This window comes from Pristis pectinata, chromosome 13, assembly GCF_009764475.1.
Source record: "Pristis pectinata isolate sPriPec2 chromosome 13, sPriPec2.1.pri, whole genome shotgun sequence".
NCBI lineage: Eukaryota > Metazoa > Chordata > Chondrichthyes > Rhinopristiformes > Pristidae > Pristis > Pristis pectinata.
In genome coordinates this window covers 45,403,257-45,429,528 of record NC_067417.1, presented here as the reverse complement: position 1 = coordinate 45,429,528, position 26,272 = coordinate 45,403,257, and the positions used below count along the sequence as shown (strand labels likewise).

Genomic DNA, 26,272 nt, shown 5'->3' with positions numbered 1-26,272 from the left:
CTGAGTAGGGAGGCTGAGAGCATGTGGTTGATGTTGAATGGGGATCCCTGAATGTGGACAGAACAATGATTCTAAGCCCACTGAATATCTTGGACATATTTATAGTGGATGAAGGATGGAATTTCTGTTTAATTTCACATGGAATATGTCAAACTTAGAGAGGTTGTTTAGGAAAAAAATTCCTTGAAATGTGTGACCATTTTACCTGGATCTCCATTCAGTGTAAAAGTTTGCCGAAAGCACAAACATAGATGGCTTTGGCATAATTCATCTTTAAATTTGCCTAGTTTTTAGTTCTGGTTTGGACATTACTGTGCAAATTGTACTGAGGTTATTGGTAAACAAGTAGAAACTCTACCCCATGGTAATTGTAACATCAAGCTCAGTTGGAACTGACGCTTTTCAGACAGCAGAGTGGATAAAAAATGCTGGAGGAACTCAGCAGGTCAGGCAGCATCTATGGAGGGAAATAAACAGCGTTGGAAGATTAACTATTCACAACAGTAAAACTTTTAAAGATCCAGAGGATGAAGTCTGACTGTTTGTAACAAGAGTGGGAAACTGGGGGAAACAGACAGTTCTCCGGCAATTCCTCTTGTCTTTAAAAGACAAAACAACTTTCATTTCTGTGGTGCCTCTCACAATCTGAAAATGTCCCAAAGTGTTTGACAGTCAATGGAGTAGTGTTGTCATGGCAGTTTTTGTGAGAGACATTTCTGAGGAAACAAATCCATAATGCCAAATAAAAACAAAAAATGCTGGGGTTAAAAAAAAACTCAGCAGGTCAGGCAGCATCTGTGGAAAGAGAAACAGAGTTAACATTTGTCTAGGGCCCTTCATCAGAACTATTTGGTCAAAGACTAGATGGGAAAGAGAAACCACTGAAGGTGAACAAGGCAAAAGGGAGAGGAGAGGAGAACATCTTCAAGGTTGGCATTCTGGAAGAGAAGTGGCAGTGAATTCAACAGTAAATCCATGCCATAGAATTTCATATCCATAGCATTACTCTACTTGATCTTATCCCTAGAGGTACAGTGTTGGAAAATAACAGTCAGCCTAGATTCAGCAACTCCCTCCACATTCTGCTTTCGTGGTATTAGCTGAGGCATGGTTATTGGCCCAGACACTGCAAACAGCTTCCCTACTCATCTTCAAATAGGGTCACTGAAATTTTAGGCTGCTCTCAGAGGGCAGACGAGACGTTAATTTAACCACTAATGCAAACGACTAGATTACATATGGAAATGTGCATTGGAAATCAAACCACTGGCACCATGTGAAGTTCCTGATGGGTTCTTAGGCTTTGGTTTCTGCTGAAAGACTGTTATGTTTCACTGCAACAGAATCTTTGGCATCTTCGAACAGTCCATTGTAAGCATCACCCTGGCTGCTGCTTCTGTCTTATATTTCACACCGTTTAATTCAGCGCAAAGCGTTTTCTTGGAATCAAACACACAGACCCTGAGCCAACTCACAAGTGGCAAAAGCAACAATAGAACACAGTCTCAGAAACCAGGGGATGGTACTGAGCCAGAGTTTGAGTGAAAAGGGCGTAAAATAAGGACAAAGGTTGCAGATAGTTATAGAGAGAAATGGTGGTCTAACACTTTGTATCAGCATGCAGTGCCAGCATCTGTTTTATACCTGGACTGATGTTACATACTACCATATAGTGTAGAGTGAGATTGGGCAGTGTTACCAAAAGCAGGATCTGAGACCAACCCAGTCTTCTCTGAATGGTTTTCCTATCTCTTGTCTTTAAATGCACAAATTAAATTGAACCAATCTTAGTATAGACTAGATTTCCAGAATCTACAATACTTGTAATCTGGTTCTTGAATGGACGCTGCTCTGTAGCTCAGAACTGCCCGATAAACTGGGACGGGCTCAGTTTAGTCCTACCCAAACTGACGGGACGAGAAGTCTCTTCGGTACTGGTTACAAGGTTCCTCTGAGGTGGATTGAGCTGTCACCGCACAGTTCCTCGCCGAGGCTGAGATAACAGCACATAACTGCCTCGAATTCGGAACTAATTGCCCAGTGTGGGGACTGGATCAGGCCATTGTGGTGTCGTCCTGATGAAGTTAAGGCATGTTATTGGTGTAGTGGGCCCTTAACTCTCATTGACCAGTGCCCTGCCATACTTTGCCAACGCTTGCCATCTTGGCCGAGGTTGCTTGCACTGGGAGCTCCGGGGTTGATGGCTGCGGAGAGATAAACGGTGGAGTGGCGCATATCGTTCAGAAACGCGAAGAGGAGCGGAACTCCGGGCGTTTCTCTGTCCCGGTTGCAATTTGAAAAAAAGAATCATTCAACAATGACGAGAGTGTTAATGCGTAATTGTTATCCCGGCGGTTTCTGGTCGCTGGGACTGAACGAATAGGCCGGACTGAAATTGAACGCACCGTGTCAGTTTCACTGCTGGGCGGGGAAGCCGCTTCATCCACCAGCAGTCGCTTCCAGCTCACGCCGCCACGGTCGGGGGCTGCACTCTCTCCCTGTCTCTCTCTCTCTGGAGGGGGGAAATCGACAATTTCAGCGCCCGTATTTCCTCTTTTAAGTTCCGCTACTTCGGAAAGAAGCGATCGCCTGAGTTAATAATAGCCAGAAGCTGCGGCTGTCAGTCAGGGCAGCCCGCTGCTCCCCCCTTCATATCTCCCAATCCCTTCCCCGTTCTGCCTTCGACCAGCGTCTCCGCCGCTTTCACCAGCCAGGTTTCACTTCCCAGAAAGCCGCCGGCATTTGGGGTCCTCCACAACCCTTGGAAGAAATTAAGGATCGCGACGGAGGGCGTTCAAACCAAGCCCACTCCCATTGTCTTTGTGTTTAGTCTTTTGAGAGCCCACTTTTGTAGCGACTGTCATGTAAGTTGGACGATTTTATTTCTCCCCTACTTAACTGTCATCTGACCAAGCAGGCTACCCTTGATCAGAAAACATTTTGTTCAGGCAAGCGTTTCACTATGTGTGTGTGTGTGTGTGTGTGTGTGTGTGTGTGTGTGTGTGTGTGTGTGTGTGTGTGTGTGTGTTAAGATATATCTTAGCGCGATTACTGCTGGTTGCATCCATACTCGGGGAATTTCTGTAGCGGAGAGGGACGCGGTTTCAAGCAAGAGTGTTAAAATGGACCGAAGGAGAGTCATCGCCAATATTCAAGTGTGTGGGTGTGTGTGAGAGAAAGAGAGAGAGATGGGGGGGGGGGGGGGAAGGGGTGACTGCTTATTGTGGGAGCCAGTCCCGTTCTGAGGTTTCTGGACTGGCTTTGTCTCAGGATTAATAACATCGGCAGATGGGATATTGCGAAGGAGGCGCGTTTTATGCAAAGTTTTTATGCACGTGTGTGTATTTTTGAGTGTTATTTTGCCTCCTGAGGTCGTTATGATCATTTTTATATTGGCGTTTGTTGAGTAAGTCTTCAGATCTGAAATGATCTGATAAAGAAATAGCGTCGGAAGTGTTTTTCTTTGTTTTACTCATGGTATATGTTGTGTGCCGTCCTGTCACCTTTCAAACACCCCCGCTACCTCCCTCTCCCCACCTATCCATGCGCTGCGAGTATCCTATTGTGTCTGGAAGCGACACACCCACTGTCGGGAATCCGATCGGACGGTCTCGGCGGCTGCAATGCTGAATCTTAGTCTAACGGCAGGCAAGGGATGTGGTGAAATGGTTGAGGTTTTTAGGAGGTAAAATATTGTACATGTGAAGCCCCGTTAACCAAACAACAGTCCCAAACCGCAGCATTATGTCGCCTACTCAGTTTCGATGCAGCCTATTATACACTGGTTTTGCAAATATCAAAGATTTTTTTAAAAATCTGAAGAACAACCAGCGATGTACAGCGGCTGAATGCTTAGTGTGTTTGAAACTAGCAGAAAAGTGCCTTCAGAAGAACAACAACAGTATTTAGCCCACGATTCAAGCTCTTTGCAATTTTAATCCAAGACTCAGTATGTTATACACGCCTTTGCATTTAGAACATTCAATAATTGACGTTTTGGTATTCATCAGAGTTTATTACAAAACAACGTGAATAGTAAGCGCTATTTCTATGTTAAATGAAATGGAGAAACAGGTCTTCAAATCCTTCACCTCCCGTGAGAGCCCAGAATGCATGATGGGTACATCACCGTCCCTCACCAAGTCACACACCATACGGAGGGTGGAAACCTATTGTCTCTTCACCTTCAAAATGCAGGGACTCCATAGAGCGAGAATTTCTGATTAACATTTCCCTAGGTTCTCCTCTCAGTCTCCTCCATTCCAAGAGAAACAAACCCGGCCTATCTGGTCTCTCTTCATAAAACAAGCACTCCATCTCGGGCAACAGACTGATGAATCTCCTCTGGACTCTCTCCGGTGCAATCGTATCCTTACTATAGTGTGGTGAGGAAACCCGCACACAGTACTCTCGCTGTAGCCGAGGTGAGTTTTATATAGTTGTCCCATAACCTCCCTGCTCTTGTATTCTATGTCCCGCCCAACAAAGGCATCCTGAATGCCTTCTTCACTACCTTATCTACCTGTGCTGCCACCTCCAGGGATCCGTGAACATACACCAGGGTCTCCCTGTACCTTAATGCCCCCTAGGGTCCTACCATTCAATGTGTATGATCTACCCTTACTAATGCTCCCAAAGTGCATCGCCTCACACTTAACCAAGACTAAATTCCATTTGCTATTGTCCTCCCTATGTTACCAACAGACCAGTATCATCCTGTAGCCTACAATTGCCCTACTCACTATTAACACTGTCAATTCTTACATCATCTGCAAACTTACTAATCAGACCTCTTCCATTCATATCCAAATTGTGAATGTATGTAACAAATGCTAGGGATCCCAGCACCGCTCCCTGAGCTACACCGCTACACTTCCAATCACAAAACAACCCTTCGCCGTCACCCTCTGCCTCCTATTACCAAGCCAATTTTGGATCCAACTTGCCAACTCAACTTTATCTCAGCAAAATAAACAGATGGTGTTGCATGAAAATTTCCTGGAAATCCCATGGGCTCTAACCTTTTGGACCAGTCTCCCACGTGGGATGTTGCCAAAAGCCCTACTGTAGTTCATGTAGACTTCGGTAACTGCACTGCCCTCATCAAAGCATTTTGTTACCTCTTCAAAAAATTCAGTCACATTTTTCAGGCAGGATCTCCTCCTAACAAAGCCATGCTGACTAACTTTGATTAGTAGCTACCTTTCCAAGAGTAGATTAATCCTGTCCCTTAGGGTTTCCCCTAATAACTTCCCTGCCACTGACAAAAAAATACTATAGAGTCCTTCTGTTGCTTCCCTCCCTTCCCAATATTTATCCCTCAACCAACATCTGAAACAGATTGCATTATCTCAGCAAAAGAACTGATCCTGTTACATGCAATTTGCCTGGCATGTCACCTTTGTTTTAACCATGGCTATGTTTCAGAAGTTGCCTATTGGCTGTGAAGCAGTTAGGGATGGCGTTAGATCTTTTTGTTTCTTGATTGTCAAGCAACATGTTAAATGGAATAAAAGATCTACCGAGTGAATCTCAGAAATATTACTGGGAGATAGCATGTGCATTTATGTAATATTCTTCATGACCTCAGGACATCCCAAAGCACTTTACAACCATTAAGGTACTTCTTTTGAAATATGTTTACTATAGGAAAATAAAAAAGGTTTTGATTTTCTTTATGAGGCTGTTTTTGGGAGTTGTGATGTAAACTATTTAATAATCCACTGGTTCTAAACATTTTTCTTGTATAGTAGAAGTAATATGCAAATGGTTTACCGGGTAAATGAGTCAAATACGAAAAAATTGTCTCAGATTTAATGGCAGATCCCAGCTCAGCTAGATCTAATACTTTGGACACTATAAGTACCCTTGGTTCTTCCACAAAAGACAAGGCTGAAGATGTCTGCTGCTGCCTTCAGCCATAAACACTGAGTAGATGATCCCTCTTGGTTGCCTCCTGTGTTCCCCTCCATTACACTTACCCGTCTAAACCCAATGTGATTCAATCTGTGTAATTTCTAGAAAAGCCTGATTTCATGGATACAGAAGATGCTATGGGACCAGACAACATCCCAGCTGTAGTGTCGTGAATCTGTGTTCCAATGCTAGCTGCACCTCTAGCCAAACTGTTGTAGCGACAACACTGGTGCCTATTGCACAAAGTGAAAAATTGGCCAAGTGTCCTACTGTTAAACCCCAACCATTAATGTCCTGGTTGTCACAGCTGGCGGTAAATTTAACTGAGCCAGCGGCATGGTAGTGTAGCAGTTAGCGTAACGCTATTACAGCGCCAGCGACACAGGTTCAATTCCTGCCGCTGCCTGTAAGGAGTTTGTACGTTCTCTCTGTGTGTCTGCGTGAGTTTCCTCCAGGTGCTCCGGTTTCCTCCCACATTTCAAAGACATACGGGTTAGGAGCTGTAGGCATGCTATGTTGGCGCCAGAAGTGTGGCGACACTTGCAGGCTGCCCCCAGCACATTCTCTGTAACACAAAAAGATGCATTTCACTGTGTGTTTCGAAGTACATGTGAGTAATAAATAAGTATCTTGTATCTTATAAATAGCTAATTTGGCTCTAAGAGTATGTTGGAAGCAAAACAATTATTAAATTGGGTTACTATTGTCACATGTCCCGAGGTACAATGAAAAACTTTGCTTTGCATGCCGTCCATACAGATCATTTCATCACATCAATACATCGAGATAGTACAAGAGAAAACAATACCAGAATACAGAATAAAGTGTTACAGTTACAGAGAAAGTGCAGTGCAGGCAGACAATAAGGTGCAAGGCCATAATGAGGTAGATTATGAGGTCAAGGGATGAGTGTGTGTGGCTCACCAAAGCCAGGAGTGTGATGGAAGGCTCTCTACTTGCTTGGATGAGTGCAAAGTTAATAACATTCAAGAAGCTCAACAATAAATCTGCTTGATTGGCATCACACCCTTCAACATAAAACATTTACTCCCTCCACCACTGACACAACGTCGCTCAGCATGTACCATCTGCAAGGTACATTTCAGTAACTCACTAAGGCTCTTCTGAAAGCATCTCCTGAACCTGCAACTTCTGCTGTGTGGCAGTACCAGGGGAGATCATTATATGGTTATGCACTCCTTCCATACTTGAAAATATATTGCCATTCCTTCATTGTCACTAGGTCGAAATTGTGAAATTCCTATTCCAGTAGTGGTACCTGGACAAGCACTTTAAGCTCACCACCATCTCAAGGGTAGTTAGGAAAGGCAACATGCTTCATTCATAAAGTTCACAGTTATAGAACGTGGAACATTGTATTGTCTTCATTCACTGTATCAGTCATATAATTCACCTATAATGTTTACATTTTGTCAACATGCCATCAATCTTTCAGTCCCAAACGTTCCACCAGTGAAACATTTGAGAGGTTATTGCACAGGACCCAGCCCCACAACAAGCAGTGGTGGGACGACCCCATCCTGTGGCTTCGCTGAGTTTCAGTGTGAACCTCAGCATGAGGTCCTACACCTTGGAATGTGGCCATTGGCAGCATTCGGTTGTGGACAGCTCCTTGCACTGGAAGACCTTGTCTATGTTCCTGGAAGCAGCCCAAGGGCACAAAGCCCTGACCTACATAGCTGTTTGGGGCAAATCTCAACAAAGACTGCTCCATCCCACTTTCCTGATAACTTGGCAACACACAGCCTACAAGGATATGGATCACCACTTTCTCCACACTGCAGCCACCACAAAGGCAGAGTGCAGAGACACTGATACTCCAGCTGTTCTTGAAGGATCTGATGAGGCAGACCTTTCTCACCACCAGCCAAGAGAGGTCTTGGCGCTTGTTGAAGAGTTCTAGTGATGATGCATTCATCATCACTGGTCAGTGGGTCAGTTGACGGCTCCAACTGTTGAAGGTGACAGCTCACCTTTACCAATAAGTTAGAAACCCTAGCCTCAGGGTGTAGTGCTCTTCAGACAGTGGGAGGTATCTGGGGAGATAAGCTGTCCTGCTAAGAGCACTTCTTCCCTCCTCCTCCTGGATTCTTTGCTAGGTCTCCTTGGCTTTGTGCCTTCTCTTCTTGCTGCTGGTTGTGCTCCTGCCCACCCCCCCTCCCACACCCCCTCCAGCTGGATCACCATTAAACTATTTACTGTTGTTAGGCAGAAAACAGACGGCTTCACCTCAGCAATGTTCTGAACACTCCCAAACATCCACAGTATTAAATATCCACCTGCCTGACTCCAACAAGCTCAGTTCTAAAGGCTGTTAATGACTGATTATTGCCTTAAACAGCATGGGTATGGGGTATGGTCCTACAATTAAGATCACACTATGTGCCAATGTAATACAATTTCCAATTGAGCAGTGAATAGTGTTGATATATGCTTTACTGTTTCAAGCACATGGAAGAGTCTAAACAAAGTTTCCATTCAGTGTGATTTCCATTTAACAACGCTGAAGGGCAATTATTGGTTGTAGAATGGATTTCTTATGCAGCACTTAAAAGAAGCAAGCATTGCCAAGTGTAACTTTATTCCATGGAAGATGTTCACTTGTAAAGCTGTCCCATGTGGTCACACACGCGCGCGACCACCACCCCCCCCCCCCACACAGTTTGTGTGTGTGTGTGTCTGTATGAATGAATGTGTGTGTATCTGCAAGCAAGCGAGTACCCACATGCTGGGTGGTACCGACTCATGTGTCCACCTTTATGTGTGAGTGTTAATATACATCTAGCAGAGCCTGCTTTCCGCTCATTTTAGACCCTTGGATTAAATTCCTCTCTCTGTGAAGCATGTGTGATGGGTGATGGGCAAATGCTGTCCCCCACATGAGTATCTTCCACCCCACAACATAAAGTTCAGGACCTGGAATATCAGGATCCTCACGAACAGTCTGAACAAACCCAATTGCCACATCATAGCTTGGGAACCGAATTGTAAAACCACGAAAGAATTGCCTTTTATGAATAATTAATATTCATTCCCTTCTTCTAAGCTATTGCCCTGACTCTAGCATGTGCCCGCATTAATAACCTGGTAAAATAGACAAGAGACATCTCAAACCACTGATGCTTCTCCTCTGAAAGTGGACACTTGGAAAAGGCTGGCTCACCGTTTCGAGGCTCCCAACTCTCTGACTCCCCCATTCAATGTGCCCTGGTTTCCTCTGGTGGTCATTGTGCTAATGAAAGGAAGACTTTGAGATGCAAACTCAACCGAGCAACTACTTCTTAAAAAATAAATGCAGCAGCTGATCAGGAAAGGCAGATGTTGACATGCAGTAGAGGAGATCACCCACGGGCATGGGCATTGTACCACAGACAGGAACCTCCTAATTTATCTTGAGGTTTCAGAACAGCAAAAAATAGGGGAAACATAATGGAAGCAAAGAGATAAAGAGCCCTTCCCATGAAGGTTAAAAATAGATGTCTGAGAAGAGATATTGGAAAAACTGAACATTATCCATGCTAGCAGCCCTGAGAAAAGATGCATAAGTCTGCATCAGTGGATGCAGTGAGGCTGTGACTGAATGTAATAACAAACAGATCAACCAAGCGAACAAAGGAGAAGGAATTTAAGAAACCTTGTTTCAGGTCTTGCTGGAGTGCAGCACCTCGTAGTGTTTAGAGTTGGAGGTTTTCATGCATTTATCAGGGCATGCATTGTTAATTTAGTGACCATAGAAATGTCTGATGCCACATAGGGAGCAGACAGGTGGGGTGGCAAGAACTAACCGTCAGTAACCTTCCCCCTTCAGAGCAAATGCTCATTGTCTGTTCCTTCTCCCACATCTGGTGGGCCAGCTCACTGGGCATCACAGCTATTATGGATGAGTTGGGCCGAAGGGCCTGTTTCTATGCTGTGTGACTCAATGACTCTGCATTCAGAGCTGCCCAGTTACTTTCAACCAAAGAACTAAGATGTCTACGTCCTGTTTACTTTTGCCTGATCTGTGTCATCTCTGTTACCTTCAACCACATTCCTGATCTGGAATTTTGTCTTTGAAGGGATAACTGACTGCTCCCACTAAGAGTTTCTTCCCTATTCACAAGGTTGCAGGTGAAAATATACTCTTTTAATATCTATTCTAAAGAAAAATCTAAACCCTTAAGTTCACCTAATGTTTAGTTAACAGCAATTAGACTTAATGGTCATAAGAGCAGCAGTTCCATTGTAGGAGCACAATAATATGTTCATACCAAAGTCCTTATAATGCAATTCATCACACCGTGAACTATATGCATGTGCCTACAATATATTGCCACTTCTGGATCTCTGTACTCTCTGAAATTGGCACAGCTATTTCCTTTTGTTTTTCTGTCATACTTGAACTCAGTTACTCATCTTATATGCCGTCTAAAAGTTTACAAAGTCCTTTCTGCTCCCAGCTCCACTGTATGTACAGTGCGCTACTACAATATGCACGAGATCTTCTAATGTCTCCAGGATGGGTTGGCCCATCGTGCTTTGTACAGGGCCTGAAAGCACATTCTATATGTTCCCATGTACACCTGAGTCAGGGCTCTCCGTATTCTCTGATGGATTCCCAATGCCACCTGAAATGCTTCCCCCCCACCCCCCAACTCTGAAGCACAGACCGTCAAAGTTTCTGCATTCACATCCTCCTGCATCCAACATTGTGAGTGCCTAATGTTTTGTACCCCTTCATTGGCCCTGGGAATCCATGCACTGACCTTTTTCCTCAAACTTCACCACATCCCACACCACACAGCCAGACTTTTCCATGTCCCGTCTCCAACAAGTGGTCCTGTGGTCAAGTGGTTTTAAACAGACGAGGCAGATAATCAGTTAAATATCATAACCATACTCTAGCTCTAGACTGCAGGAGGTCAACACATATATTTTGTGGGAAACTTCTGGCTTAAACAATTGAAGGAAAGTGCATGATATTCTTGGCTACATTACTTAAGAGAAGTCGGAGGGACAGAGGTAGCAGTATTGATCAATGTTCAGTGGCTCGAAGCCAGAATGTATATGAATGTATATGAACTAAGAAACAACAGAGGAGCTTATTATGATTTTTGGTACATAACTGGTAATTGGTAATTGGTTTATTATTGTCACATGTACCAAGATACAGTGAAAAGCTTTTGATTTCCATGCCATCCAGACAGATCATTCCATACATAAGTACATTGATGGTAATACCAAAGGAAAAACACTAACAGATTGCAGAATATAGTGTTACAGTTACAGAGAAAGTGCAGTGCAGGCAGAAAAATAAAGTGCAAGGGCCATGATGAGGTAGATTGAGAGATGAAGAGTTCATCTTTGTCGTACAAGAGGTCCATTCAGGTGTCTTATAACAGCGGGATAGAAGCTATTATAAGCTAGTGGTATGTGTTTTCAAGCTTTTGTATCTTCTGCCTGATGGGAGGTGGGAGAGGGGAGAGTGACCGGGGTGGGAGGGGTCCTTGATTATGTTGGCTGCTTTCCTGAGGCAGCAGGAAGTGTAGACAGGGTCAATGGAGGGGAGGCTGGTTTTTGTGATGGGACTGCGCTGTGTTCACAACTCTCTGCAATTTCTTGCGGTCTTGGGCAGAGCAGTTGCCATACCAAGCTGTGATGCATCCAGATAGGGTTCTTTCTATGGTGCATCTGTAAAAATTGGTGAGGGTCATCAGGTAATGCCAAGTGTCCTTAGCCTTATGAGGAGGTGCTGGTGAGCTTTCTTGGCCATTTAAATCCTCGAATAGTGGGAGAGTAACAAAGAGTAGGTTTCCAAGCAAGTTAAAGCCAGATGCAAGAACCTTAGAGAAGACTTAAATCATCCAAGTATAGACCTGGAAAAAAGCCAGGTCAAGAGTGAGTAGGAGTTCCTGAAATGTATAGAGGAAATCTTTCTTGGTCATTATGTTTTGTGCCAATGGGGATGCTGATGGCTTTGGATCTGGTTCTGGGAATGAATTGCAGCACATGAAGCTTCCATTGGAAAGCACGTGGGAACCAGTTATCATAATATTAGCCTTGGTGTGGGTTTGAAAAAGGTAAAGAAATCAAACACAAAAGCACTCCACTGGCATTGAGCTAATTTCAGTGAGTTCTGGAGGGATCTAATTGTGGTGAACTTTTTTTTTACAAACTAAACTTTATTCATAATAAAAGACAAACTATATACAATTACAAAACAGTGCAAGCCTTTACATTCTTGTACAGATCATTCATTAGTATTACCTTGTTATATAAAAAAACAGCACCGATGCCACACGTGTGACTCCCTGGAAACTACCCGGTCCCGTATTTACAATATTTAGGGGCTTTCTCCCTGACCCCACCCCTCCCTCTCCAGTGGCAGAAGAACCCTAAACTGTAGTCCTTCCCCACCGAACCTTTGCGTTGGCTGTGCCCAGCTTCAGTGCGTCCCTCAGCACGTATTCCTGCAGCCTGGAATGTGCCAGCCGGCAGCATTCCCCTACGGACATCTCGCAGTGCTGGAAGACCAACAAGTTTCAGGCAGACCAAAGAGCGCCTTTCACCGAGTTGATGACCTTCCAGCAGCAGTTGATGTCCGTCTCTGTGTGTGTCCCCGGGAACAGCCCGTAGATCAGAGAATCCTCTGTTACGCTGCTGCTGGGGATGAACCGTGACAAGGACCCTTGCATCTTTCGCCACACCCTTCTCGCAAACCTACAGCCCGCAAAGAGATGGGCGACCGTCTCGTTCCCAGCGCAGTCCTCCAGGGGGCAGCGCACGCTGGGAGTGAGGTTCCAACCATACAGGAAGGATCTGACTGGGAGGGCCCCTCTCACCGTCAGCCAAGCGAGGTCTTGGTGCTTGTTGGTGAGTTCTGGTGATGAGACGTTCTGCCAGATGGGCTGGACAGTCTGCTCAGGGAACCACCCCACAGTATCTATTGAGTCATTCTCCTGCAGTGCCTGCAGGATATTCCGTGCTGACCACTGCCTGATGGACTTGTGATCAAAGGTATTGGTCTGGAAGAACTTTTCCATGAAGGACAGGTAGCGTGGCAGCGTCCAGCTGACTGGGACACCGTGTGGCCATGCGGCCAGGCCTATCCTTCACAACAGCAAGGACGGGTAGAACCTCGGTACGTAGTGACACTTGGTGCCCACGTACTTGGGTTCCACGCACAGCCTGATGCAGCCACGTGGCTGATTGTGGTGAACTAGCTTTCAGGATAGCAGGGAGAAGAATGATAAAGCAAAGGGAGGTCTTGGAGGTAGAATATGCACAGTTCAGTAAGGGTGAAAGGAAGAGTATCCGATGACCAGAGGTAAACAAAACAGAAAAATAGAGATTTATGTGCCAGATTTATTATCCAGTCGAAATCTCAGTGAAAATAAATACAGAATGGCCAAAGGAATTAGGGGTTGGTGTATGCCTGGGTATAAAATTAAAACCTGAACTCTTTGGCCAGCCTGAACCAATCCCAGCCTGAGGATTTATAATTTCCTTTTAGATACCTGACCCAACCCAACCCAATGAACAGAGTGGGGTTGCGTCAGGCTTTAAGCTGTGGGGTCTCCATCTCCTGGATGGAACTCAAGGGTTGGGTCGATGGGTGGTGGAGTGAGGCCATGCATTGAGAATTAGTTGCTGCTTCCTGCGCTACTTGCACTGTCCTGAATGTGAAAGGGCAGCTGGTCACATCTTGTCCCACCGTACTGAATGATCTTGCTGAAGTGAACCAACCTGGTGCCTAAGGTTGATTCCTCTCAAGTTCAGGTCAAGCAGGCAGGATTTAATAGGAGGGACAAGAGAATATAAGAACTCCAGATCACATCAACAGAATCCAAGTGATTTCTTATAAATAAATGTAAATATTGGAAGGGTGAACAAAGGAAAGGTTAAGGCTGATCTGGGACCAAAAGAGAGATGTTTTTAAGGGCAGAGTGCATGGCAGTAACAATGCAGCCAGTATCACAGCACTTGTGGGCACAGCTGCTGCTGCAAGATCGTAGGTATTAAAACGATACCGCTGCTTTCAAATGGGGCTGGGATTCTGATAAACTGCTTTAGGTAAGTGTCCCTTCCCCTGATGTGAAAATGGTTCCAGCGCATTGTCAGGGAAAAGGATTTGGAAGTAACAAAAATTGAATAGAATAGTGTAGATAAAGAACTGGTACTTCAAAGCTTGGTGGCACTTAAAGTGATACAGCCACTCTGTCCAGGTGAATGCTTCATGTTGCTGAGGGAGGAACTTGAAGAGGCTCTGTCCACAACTTTCCTATCCTCATTGGATATGGAAGAGGTAGCAGAAGGCTGGTGTATTGCCATTGTTCTGACAGTGGGCTAGTAATAACACAAAAAACACAGGCTCGTCAGGCTAAACTTTTAGAGGTGATAATTCAAGACAAAAGGAATGGGGTCTTTTAAAAATGTGGATCAATATTTAGACTCTTCATGAATTTGTTAATGCAAAATTATGCTTAATTTAGTTTGGTTATATTTCATGGATGGTTGCTGTTTTGTAAATGGGCATAAGAAGTTTTGACAAATCACCACGTAGTTCAGTTGCTGGATATATCCTTGGCCATAGCTTAGGAACGCAAAATGTTGAGGGAGTACTATTGTTTTTCAGACTGGAAGGAAATGTGCACCGGTTTGTCTCAAGGATTGGTTTTGAGATTACCGTTCTTTTAAAACCCAAAAACATAAACAGCAAGTAGGATATAACTGGACTGATGAAACAGGCAGACACCCCTCTGATTACATTTATGCAGAATAGTGTGACGTGTTATATGCTGGAGGAAAGGCAGCATAAACTAAATGCTATAATTATAAGGGTTGTGGAAGAACAGAGAGAGCTGGTAGTACACATATGTACTTCTTTGCTGGTGGCAGGACATTTCTGCAGAGGCTGTTCAAACAAAAACAAACAGGATCCTTGGCTTTATAAATAGCAGCGGAGAATACAAAAGCAAGGAAGTTACGCTAAACTTTTAGAAAAGACTGGTTAGGCCACAGCTGGAACATTGTGGTTCTGTCTGAGCACGGCACTGCAAGAATGAGCTCAGTATCTTGGAGAGGAGGCAGAAAAGGTGAAAGGATGTTACGTAGCAATATTAGGGAAGCTGGATTGTTCATCTCAGAGCAAGGAAGTTTTAAGAGGAGATTTGATAGTGATCAAAATCGTGAAGATATTTAACAGAGTAGGGAAGAAGCTGGTTCTAGTGGGAAAGGGTTGATAATTAAAGGCATGAGGGTATGGTAATTGACAAAAGACAACGAGAAACTAATGAAGAAAGAAAATAAGATCCGGCCAGTTTCTGTGAAGAGGAATATAGTGCCTGAGAGGATGATAGAGCAGATTCTATGATAACTTTGAAAAGAGAATTGGATAAGCACTTGGGGGAAGATTTGCAGGGCTGTGGGGAAAGGGTAGAGGACTAATTGGATGGTTTCTTCAAAGGACGGACACAGACACAGCAGGCCAAGTTACTTTCCTTCTGCTGCTTCAGCAAGTAATCCCAGGAAATAGAAAGGCAGTAAAGGGCCAAGGAAGACAAAAGCGGATGCTAATAATAATAATGTGGCACAGGAGTGTGTTAAAGCAGAGTGAACAGCCTGCAGAGTGCAATGGTGAGAATTCAGAGAGCAAGGATACTGGGCTGGAGCTATTATTTGGTATTTAAAGCAGGATTAAATTAATAAGAAACTAACAATTATTCAATCAGTTAGAATAGCCTGGGATTATGTTGGTGTTGACTGCAGAACAGTGGACTCAGCCCAGTACACCATGGGCACATCCCTCCCCACCATCGGTAGTATCTACAGGAGGCGCTGCCTCAAGAAAGCAACATCCATCTTCAAAGATCCCCACCATCCGGGCCATGCCATCTTCTCACAGCTACCATCGGGCAGGAGGTACAGAAGCCTCAAGTCCCACACCACCAGGTTCAAGAACAGCTACTTCCCTTTAACCACTCGGTTCTTAAACCAACCGGCACAACCCTAATCACTGGAGTTTAGCAACACCATGACCACTTTGATCACTTTGCACTAAAATGAACTTTTCTTTTGTTCTAATTGTATTCTTTCTTGTAAAAATCGTGTATAATTTATGCTGAATTTATGTTTTTTTTCTGAATGCTGCTTTTCTGATGCTATGTGCCTGTGATGCTGCTGCAAGAAAGTTTTTCACTGCACCTGTGCACACAGGTACTCGTGCATGTGACAATAAACTCGACTTTGACTTTGACTGTGAGAGTTGTCATATTTTAATAATACGTCTAGTAAATAGAGGCATTGTTGGATTCTTCAGTCCCATTGAATGCACATCCTGTGTATACCATGTGGGAAATCTGTGCTGCTGTGGTGTCAATCTGATTCCAGTACGGTACCAGAAGTACTGTCCTGGAAGAGCTCACTGGCATCACCAGGCTGTGAGTTCCAGGAGGTGGTGACCCCCATAGCTTAACCATTGGTGGGTGGAGAGGGAGGACTGGGCAGGAGTTACCCGAGTGCATCACACTCTCTAACCTCTGAATACTGGAGAGGGTGATGGGTTCATCAAGGGTCTACACCCAGAGTCAAGTCCCTGGCGCTGAAATTGACTCCATTGTATGGACTGGGGGTAGAAAGGACAAGAGAGTTAAAGTAAGTGTCCTTAAAATTTGATTCCAGTATGATATGTTGCCTCCCAGGTGCCAGGTCAAGAGTTGCTTCTGACCATTCAGAGCAGGGTAGATGATGAGGCAAAAGTCATGGTCTACATCAGTACCACTGACGTAGATAGAAAGAAAGAGGTTCTGCAGCCACCTCGGGAGGAAGTTAAAGAGGAAGGACCCACAGGTGCAGTAATTTCTGGATTACTGCCACGTGCGAGTGAGTGGGGAAGCAGGAGGATGGTGCAGAAGAATGTGTGGCTGAGGGAATGGTGCAGAAGGAACGGCTTTAGATTCTCTGGGTGTGGTGACTGAGTGGAGGAGGCAGGTTCTGAATAAATGCATCTGTCTTCGTGAAAGAGGGAGTTGGTATTGTCACTGACATTATGAGGAAGAAGCTGAAGTTCTAGAAGAGATATGCATAGAGAGCAACATGCTTAAAAAGGACAAATAAGATAGAGGCAAGAAGGTTGTTTCCACTGGGAGGTGAGATTAGAACTAGGGGCACATAGCCTCAAGATTCAAGGGAATAGATTTAGGACGGTGATAAAGAGAAACTGCTTCTCCCAGAGAGTAGTGAATCTGTGGAATTCTCTGCCCAGGGAAGCAGTAGAGGCTACCTCATTAAATATATTTAAGACACAGTTAGATAGATTTTTTGCATAGTAGGGGAATTAAGGGCTATGGGGAAAAGGCAGGTAGGTGGATCTGAGTCCACGGCCAGATCAGCCACAACCTTAATGAATGGCGGAGCAGGCTCGACGGGCCAGATGGACTCCTCCTGCTCCTATTTCTTATGTTCTTATAAACGACTAGGCCTGGATAAAAAGTATTCCAGGCTCTTAAAAGAAGCAAGCAAAGAAAAAGCACAGATTGCAGGCTAACAAATGGCTCCCATTTTTTCAGACGTCCTTCAGTTAATTTTGTCTGTAAATTGGAAAATACAAAAAAAAATCACTTAATATGGTAGCCACACATCATCAAAACCACATAAGACCAATAAGAAAAAACAATTGCTAAGATTGGAGAGAGTGAGGAAACTAGTTCTGCTGTTCGTAGGAATGAACATGCGTATGTACGTCGGATTTTTGAATTGAGTAAAATTATGGGAGCTCATTCCAGTGTATAGATATCTGTAAGTTGGATATTTGTAATCCAGGGACAGCTTGTTTAATTTTTGAATGGTCTTCAGCCGTAGACCTGATGCTGTCGGACTGGAAGTTCGATGATGTGATTCGACTATTTTAAATGGAGTAATGGATGGAATGAGTAACTAAAGGCCACTCTGTCTGAGAAAATAGTTGGGAAAAATTCTGAAAAGTTGCCAAACTGTATTCAGAGACGCGCAGATTAATCAAGGGCAAAGAACGTGGATTTTTTAAAGGAAGCTCTTGTCTGACTAACATTATGGAATTCTTTTGAGGAAATAACAAGGAATGTCGAAGAGGGTAGTGTGTTTCCATGTGGTATACATGAATTTTAACAAGGCATTTGAGCACGTCCCATGTGACAGGTTGATTAATAAAGTAAAAGCCCAGAGATCCAAGTGGCAAATTGGATTAAAAGCTGGTTCCGTGGCAAAACAGCAAAGGATAATGGACAACAGGAATTTTAGTAACTGGAGGGAGTTATGCAGAAGGGTCCCACAGGGCTCATTTCTGGGTACCTGGGTTTTTGTGGGATATATACATTGTTTTGGACTTAAATATAGGGGTCACAGTTAAGACGGTTGCCAATGATAACTAAACCTGGCAGTGTGGTTGATGATGAGAGAGAAAGATCTGGGCTATAGGAATCTATCAGTGGATTGTGCCGAAGGGACTATTCCTGTGCTGTAATGTTCTATGTCCTATGATTGGTTAAGTGGGCACAAGATTGGCCAATTGAATTTACTCTGAAGAAATGTGAGATTTGGACGGGGCAAGCAGATCAGGGATATGCAGGTGAGATATTGAGAATACAGAGGAATAGAGCATTGTTGTGGTGCATGTCCACAAATCTGTGAAGGTAGCAGGACAAGTTGATAAGTTCCCATGGGGTCTGCTTAGCAGTCCGGATGAAGGATTTTGACCTGAAACGCTGACTGTCCATTTCCCTCCACAAATGCTGCCTGACCTGCTGAGTTCCTCCAGCAGTTTGTTCTTTGCCGCAGATAAATTGCCTTTATTGGGTGGGGTTTCGGAAACAAGAGCAGGGACAGCCAGCTGGAACTGTGTAAAACACCAGTTAGGCCACAGCAGAAGTAATGTGTACACTTCTGGTTACTAGAGTACTGGATAGCAGAGATGGGGTGCAGAGGATATTTATGAAGGGGTTGCTAGAGTTGGAGAATAATTGTCATGAGGAGGGTGTGTCTAAGCTGCGGTTATTTTCTTTGGAACAAAGGAGACAGAGGGGCAGAGTGAATGATGGTGTATAAAATTGTAGTTGGTCTGGACATTCCTTGGTGGAGAGGTAAGTAACTATGGATTTAAGATATCTTAAGATATTTATTTATTAGTCACATGTACATCGAAACACAGTGAAATGCATCTTTTTGCGTTACTGAGAATGTGCTGGGGGCAGCCCGCAAGTGTCGCTACACTTCTGGCGCCAACATAGCACGCCCACAACTTCCTAACCTGTACGTCTTTGGAATGTGGGAGGAAACCAGAGCACCCAGAGGAAACCCACGCAGTCACGAGGAGAACGTACACACTCCTTACAGACAGCGGCCAGAATCGAACCGGGGTCGCTGGCGCTGTAATAGCGTTATGCTAACTGCGACACTAATTGATAGAAAGTTAGAAGGGAGGTGAGAAAAATTACTTCAGTCAGAGTGTGGTGGGGGTCCAGTAGTCCCTGGCTAACAGGGAGATGGAGGTAGAAACCCTGTCCACATGTTACTCAGTAATATGAAGAGCACTTTGCAGAGCTGTGTATTACTGGGCTCTACACCAAGAACTGGGAAGTGGGCATCCATTTTAGGTTGGCATGGAAATGATGGGCCAAATGACCTTCTTGTGTGCTGTGAATTAATTTGTGAGCAGACACAGTGAAACACTAACAGAGTTGACCAGCCATCTATTTTTTAACACTGCCTAAATTTACACTCTGAGGTCAGTGGGAGCTGAGTTTTTCTCCCATTCCATCACGTGGGAACGTCAGCCTCTTCAGCACCAGATGTACGGCTCCTGTTTAAGCTCCCCGTGGACTCTTGGCCTTCATTCCTCGCTCACTGCGTTGTCTGTGGACCTGACAGATGGCCAAGTTGCAGATTACCAAACAGTTCCACTAGGATCTTCGACCTCTGACTGTTTCTGCATGAAAGCTGCCTTGACTCAGTTGACGCTGTGCCAAGAAGTGACGTGGGCGGGAGGCATGAACAGATGCTGCAGTTGAGAAAAGCCGGTGAGACCCCCCCCCCCCACCTCCATTCCACCGGCCCCCCCCCCCCATACACACACACACACACACACACACACAGATGCACAAGAATAGTAGATTTTAAAGTTAGACAACTCAGAAGGCAGTTTTCATCTCCATCCTGGTGTTGGAATGTGTATCCCAGTGCCCCAGTTTAATTCCCTCAACTATTTACCGTAAGCACCTCCCCACCTTTCTTAACTCTGCCTCTTTGACTGAGTTCTGGCCGCCTGCCTTTTAATATCTTCTCATTGGCTCGATGTCACGTTTTGTCTGATTGTGCTCATTTGAAGTGTTTTGGGCTGCTCTGCCAGGTTGCAGTTGCTATACTGATGCAAGCTGTTGTTAGAAAATGAAAAGGGAAGATGCATGTATACCGTGTCAGAGACTATAACAAGAGACTCCATCAGAAGACCACATGTGGTCTGCCTTTTGCTGACATTATGCTTGTGGAACAACGAGGTTCAGTAGTTGCAAGCGAAGAAGGAATTATCCTTTGGTTCTGTGCATATATGTACTTGTGCATGTGACAATTAACTCGACTTTGACAGATGGAAATTACAAAGGGTTAATCTTACAACACCTTTGCAAGCAAACAATCCATAGATTTCACACAACGTCCTTCCGCTGGTCAGGCAGAGATGGCCATGTGTTTGACTGTTGGCTCATCCAACCTCTCAAGCTTTTGTAGATGCCGGTGGGAAAGGACATGAGGGGCCATTTCCAGCCACTCTCACTGTTGCCGTGGGGCTCCCACTGGCCTGTGGCTGCAGTGTTGTGCGCCAGGTGGAAGTTCAGGGCCTGGCCCTTGAACACTAGGTGTCCATTACAATAAAGGGCCCACTTTGAGCTCTGATGGTGAATGAGTGCCGTTATCCACAACATGAAGATGGAGTCAGTGCAATAACAGGCTTTCTGTCTTTTTAAGGGTGTTCTTTGGAGATTGGTGTTGTCAGTGCAGAGGTGCATTGCCAAATGATCACCCTTCACCACTAATCCAGGGCATCCACAGCAACTGTGAATCATTGCAAATGGCAATTATCAGGGACTGAATCAGGGGTTGTCTGATTTGTGTGACTCAATAACACTGTGGGGTATCACTGGCAGAGTTGAGGCAGGGACTGGCTTTGTTCTTTGTTCCCCATCCCACCTGCCCCACCCCTAGTGACAATACTCCCATTGACAACAACTGATCACAAAATTGGATGGGTTCGAAACCAGACTTTAAAACGAGCAGCAGATTGGGCTATTGAGACAAGCCTTTTTCCATTTTTTAAAAACTATTTAAAATATAAATCTTGCCTTTCTATTGTCTGTCTCCTTAAGAATGACAATGGTTACAGAGACTGGATGACCCACCCACCAAATACAAGTACACCCACAGTAACCAATTTACAGTAACCAATTGACCAAAGAACCCATATGTCATTGGGGTGTGGGAGGGAACTGGAGCCTCCGGGAGAAACCCATGCAATCACAGGGAGAATGTGCAAACTCCACACAGACAGCACTAGAGGTCAGGATTGAACCTGCATTGTTAGAGCTGTGAAGTAGCAGCTCTAACTGCTGAGCCACTGAACTGATTTGATTTATGCAGAACTAAACTCAGCTTATAGTTTGGCTTCCCAGTGTTGGGGTGTGGCAGGAGAATCTTTGGTGAGTTGATGTGCGTGTGAGAGAGAGAATAGCTACAGGATTACTCTGTGAGCCAGCATTGACTCAAGCCACCAATTGGCCTCCTGTGTTGCAAGGGGATATGAATCAGAATCAGGTTTATTGTCACTGACCTATGTCATGAAATTTGTTGTTTGCGGCAGCAGTACAGTGCAAGACATAAAAATTACTATAAGTTACCAAGATATAAAATAAATAAATAGTGCAAAAGAGGAATAACAAGGTAGTGTTCATGGGTTCATGGACTGTTCAGAAATCTGATGGCGTAGGGAAAAAGCTGTTCCCGAATCATTGCGTGTGAGTCTTCAGGCTCCTGTACCTCCTCCCCGATAGTAGTAATGAGAAGAGGGCATGTCCCGGATGGTGAGAATCCTTAGTGATGGACGCCGCCTTCTTGAGGCACCGCCTCTTGAAGGTGTTCTCGATGGCGGGGAGGGTTGTGCCCATGATGGAGCCGGCTGAGTCTACAATCCTCTGCAGCCTCTTGCAATCCTGCACATTGGAGCCTCCGTACCAGGCGGCGATGCAACCAGTCAGAATGCTCTCCGCTGTATATCTATAGAAATTTGCAAGAGTCTTTGGTGACACACCAAATCTGCTCAAAGTCCTAATGAAGTAGAGCCACTGGCATGCCTCCTTCATGATTGCGTCAATGTGTTGGGCCCAGGATAGATCCTCTGAGATGCTGACACCCAGGAACTTGAAGCTGCTCACCCTTTCCACCGCTGACCCCTCAATGAGGACTGGTGTTTGTTCTCCCGACTTCCCCTTCCTGAAGTCCACAATCAATTCCTTGGTCTTGCTGATGTTAAGTGCGAGGTTGTTGTTGTGACACCACTCAACCAGCTGATCTATCTCACTCCTGTACGCCTCCTCGTCGCCGTCTGAGATTCTGCCGACAACAGTGGTGTCGTGAGCGAATTTATAGATGCCATTTGAGCTGTGCCTAGCCACACAGTCATGAGTGTAGAGAGAGTAGATCAGTGGACTCAGCACACATCCTTGAGGTGTGCCTATGTTGATTGTCAGCGAGGAGGGGATGTTATTACCGATCCGCACTGACTATGGTCTCCCGATAAGGAAGTCAAGGATCCAGTTACAGAGGGAGGTACAGAGGCCCAGATTTTGAAGATTGTTGATTAGTGCTGAGGGAATGATGGTGTTGAACTCCGAGCTGTAATTGATAAACAGCAGCCTGACGTATGCACCGCTGTTGTCTAGGTGCTCCAAAGCCGAGTGGAGAGCCAGTGAGATTACGTCCGCTGTAGACCTGTTGTGGAGTTCTGCAGAGGCAGTACAGTGTTTCAGCTGGTAGAACTACTGCCTCACAGCTCCAGTGATGTGGGTTCGATTCTGACCTCAGGTGTTGTCTGTGTGGAGTTTGCACGCTCTTCCTGTGACCACATGGGTTTCCCCCCGGGTGCTCCGGTTTCTTCTCACATCCCATAGATGTGCGGGTTGGTGGGTTAATTGTTCACTGTAAATTGCCCTGAGTGTGTAGGTGTGTGGTAGAATCTGGGGGTGAGGGAGCTGATGGGGTTAGGGTGGTATTAGTGTAAATACAGGTGCTTGATTACTGGGGCAGACCCGGTGAGTTGAAGGGTCTGTTTCCCTGCTGTATCTTTCTCCAACTTTGTATGACACGAATTCAGTGCTTTTTTTTCTCTTGCACAGATCGAAAACGTGAGGGTAAAGTTCAGCTTCCCGCAGCATTACTTCCTGGCTTCGGCGATGGTGCTCGATCCAGGAGCCCAGGCTTTGGCCAGGCCTCAGAACAGGAAGGACGCCAGTGCGAGCCGACCACTGAAGGAGGAGGCTGAGAGAAAGAGCAGCGAGAGGAACGGGATTCGGCCGCAGAGCAGCCCCTCCACCGCACAGCGGGAGGCCCCTTTGAGGACTATATCCCAGACCTCCGGGAAACTGGGTTGCAACCTGAAGAGCAACAGGTCCTCAGCAGCGGGGTCCGGCCTTGTCAGTAATGGACAGTGCAGCTGGATGAGGCGGAGTGAAAGCTCCTTCAGTGTGAACAGTGCTGGCTCTAGTCACTCCCGAGCCAGGATCAGGAACGCCACATCCCTCCCTCACATAGCCCGGCACATCCCACAGGAGCCGCCTCCCGTTAAAAGCCCGTGCCTCTTGGTGGCGCTGAGACCAATGAACGTTGACAAGGAGAAAGAGGCGTTTTTCAAATCCAACTACACCTACAACCCTCAGTTTGAGTATTCCGAACCTCTCAGCAGTAGCATAATGAGCAAGTACAGTGTGGCTTCTGATCGCTTCATCGAGCAGGTGAGGACTGTGTTTTAAGCATTGGTTTCTGGAGCTTCCACACTTGTGTGTCATCGAGGGTTAACAATTCCAACTCCTGAAGTACCACCACACTCCACAGGCCCATCCAAAGCTCTGCTGATTCTTTGTTAATCTACACCCAGATCCGTTCACCCCTCACCTCTAACCTCGTTTGCCCTGATGCAGCTCCCAATTTTAAGTTTCTCATGCTTTTGTTGAAACCCCCTGTGGCCCATGTTCTGTCACCTAAGGCCTTATTTGAGCCTTGGATGCAAACCCTGATTGCCACTGACCTACCATTGGCATTCAGCTGCCCACGGCCCTTACCGATGGAATTTTTTTCCCCAAAATCTGTCTCCCTCTCCGACCTTCGAGGTTTTCCTTATAACCTGGCTCTTTGGGCAGGCTTTGGTCACCCGCCCTCATATCTCTTGCAAATTTTGTTTGCTGACACTTTTGGGAAACCTTGAATCTGTTACTTTGCTAAAGGAACAAAGTAAATGTGTCTTTAATGTAGGACTGTGTGTGGTGGGAATGTTGTTCCAAGGCAGAGTGCTTGATAATTGGGTAATTCCCTTGTCAGTCAAACTAGGTGACTAAATCATCATAGTTGACTTGCTATTGTCATATATATAATCTGTATGAAATTATCCTCCATTCACTGATCCATTCTAGAGAAATTGCACTTTTATTAAGGGACATTCCTACACTTTCTGCCATGGATTTCCTTTGCTCTTTAAATCAACTCTTTTTCCTGAGTAAATTGACTGTTGTACAGTAGACTGTTTTCTGTGACCCCAGCTATGGACCCACCCCACCTTGAATTCACTGAGTGAACCAGTGTTGCCAGTAAATACTCCAGCCCAGAATCTGCCATCAATCACGACACAGTGATCATACTTACCTACTGCCAACACCCTCATGGGATCTTGCCATGCTCTGCAGCTCAGCTGGAACTGGGCGGCACAGTGGTGCTACAGGTAGTGCAGCTGCTTCACAGCTCTAGCGACCCAGGTTCCATCCTGCCTTCCGGTGCTGCCTGTGTGGAGTCTGTTTGTTCTCCCCGTAACCGTGTGGGTTTCCTCCTGGCGCTATGTTTACCTTCCATATCCCAAGTATGTGCTGTTTATACTTCAACTGGCTGCTGAGTGTCAGTGGGTGGCAGGGGAATTGGGGTGGGGGGGGGATTTGTGGGCATGTATGAGAGAATAGTATGAGGGGCCCACTGTTTCTACCCGCTCCTGCCCTACTGAACTCGCCTCCTCATACCACAACCCCCTAAGGTGAAGCCCGGCAAAACATATCGATAGAGCAGACAGTCAGAATCTTTCTCCCACCTGTAGAAATATCAGGTACTTGAGGACGTGCATTTAAGGTGAGACAGGGAAAGTTTAAAGGAGATGTGCGGGGCAAGTTTTTAACACAGAGAGTGGTGGGTGCCTGGGACGGGCTGCCAGGGGAAGTGGTGGAAGCAGATACGATAGAGACGTTTAAGAGGCCTTTGGATCAACACATTGGTGTGCAGGGAACGGAGGGATATTGTTCTTGTGCTGGCAGAAGGGATCAGTTTAATTTGGCATCATGCTCGGCACAGACATCGTGGGCGGAAGGGCCTGTTCCTCTGCTGTGCTGTTCTATGTTATAATAGGTTGCCGGCAAGCAAGTGGAGGGATGGGATTGCTCTGGGAGCCAGCATAGACTTGATTACCAGTATGGCCTTTTTCTACGCTAGAAGGAAATATGATATATAACAACTGCCAAAGCTGTCAAAACTTAAAACACTCCATTCGAGAACATCCGCTGTGCAGTGTGATCTTTATGCTTAGAATGCAGCTACATTTCTAAGAGAACTGTTCAAGAACAGCTATTTCCCTTCAACCACTTGGTTCTTGAACCAATCGGCTAAACCCTGATCATGACTACAGTTTAGCAACACTATGACCACTCTGATCACTTTGCACTAAAATGGACTTTGTTTTTTGTTGTTCTAATTGTGTTCTTCTTCCTGTAAAAATTGTGTATAATTTATGTTTAATTTATGTTTTTCTTGTGAATGCTGCTTATCTGATGCTCTGTGCCTGTGGTGATGCTGCTGCAAGTAAGTTTTTCATTGCACCTGTGCACACATGGACGTGCATGTGACAATAAACTCGACTTTGACTTTGACAATCACAGACTGTGAGATTTCCCTTGCACTTCCTCAATGTGTCTGATGGGCTAACGCACAGAGATACTTGTATGAGAACAATGGTATCCACTTGCCTACATCACACACCCAGACATGCCTTCGTGGATTCTCTTTCAAGCTTGTGTGGCCCATGGATAGT

General features: G+C 45.3%; 1 protein-coding gene across 3 annotated transcripts in view; it reads left to right on the top strand.

Annotated features, from left to right (window-relative positions):
* The first annotated feature begins 2,003 nt into the window (after positions 1 to 2,003).
* Positions 2,004 to 26,272, top strand: part of LOC127577372 (microtubule-associated tyrosine carboxypeptidase-like) — a 57,344-nt gene continuing 33,075 nt past the window's right edge. The window contains exons 1-2 of one of the 3 annotated variants that reach the window (XM_052028527.1): positions 2,004 to 2,864; positions 23,331 to 23,945. In XM_052028527.1, the coding sequence (XP_051884487.1) occupies positions 23,388 to 23,945 (558 nt within the window). In that variant the 5' untranslated portion in view covers positions 2,004 to 2,864; positions 23,331 to 23,387. Of the gene's footprint in view, positions 2,865 to 3,092; positions 3,164 to 23,330; positions 23,946 to 26,272 lie in introns of those variants that run through there. The other 2 variants (XM_052028529.1, XM_052028528.1) reach the window with 2 other exon arrangements.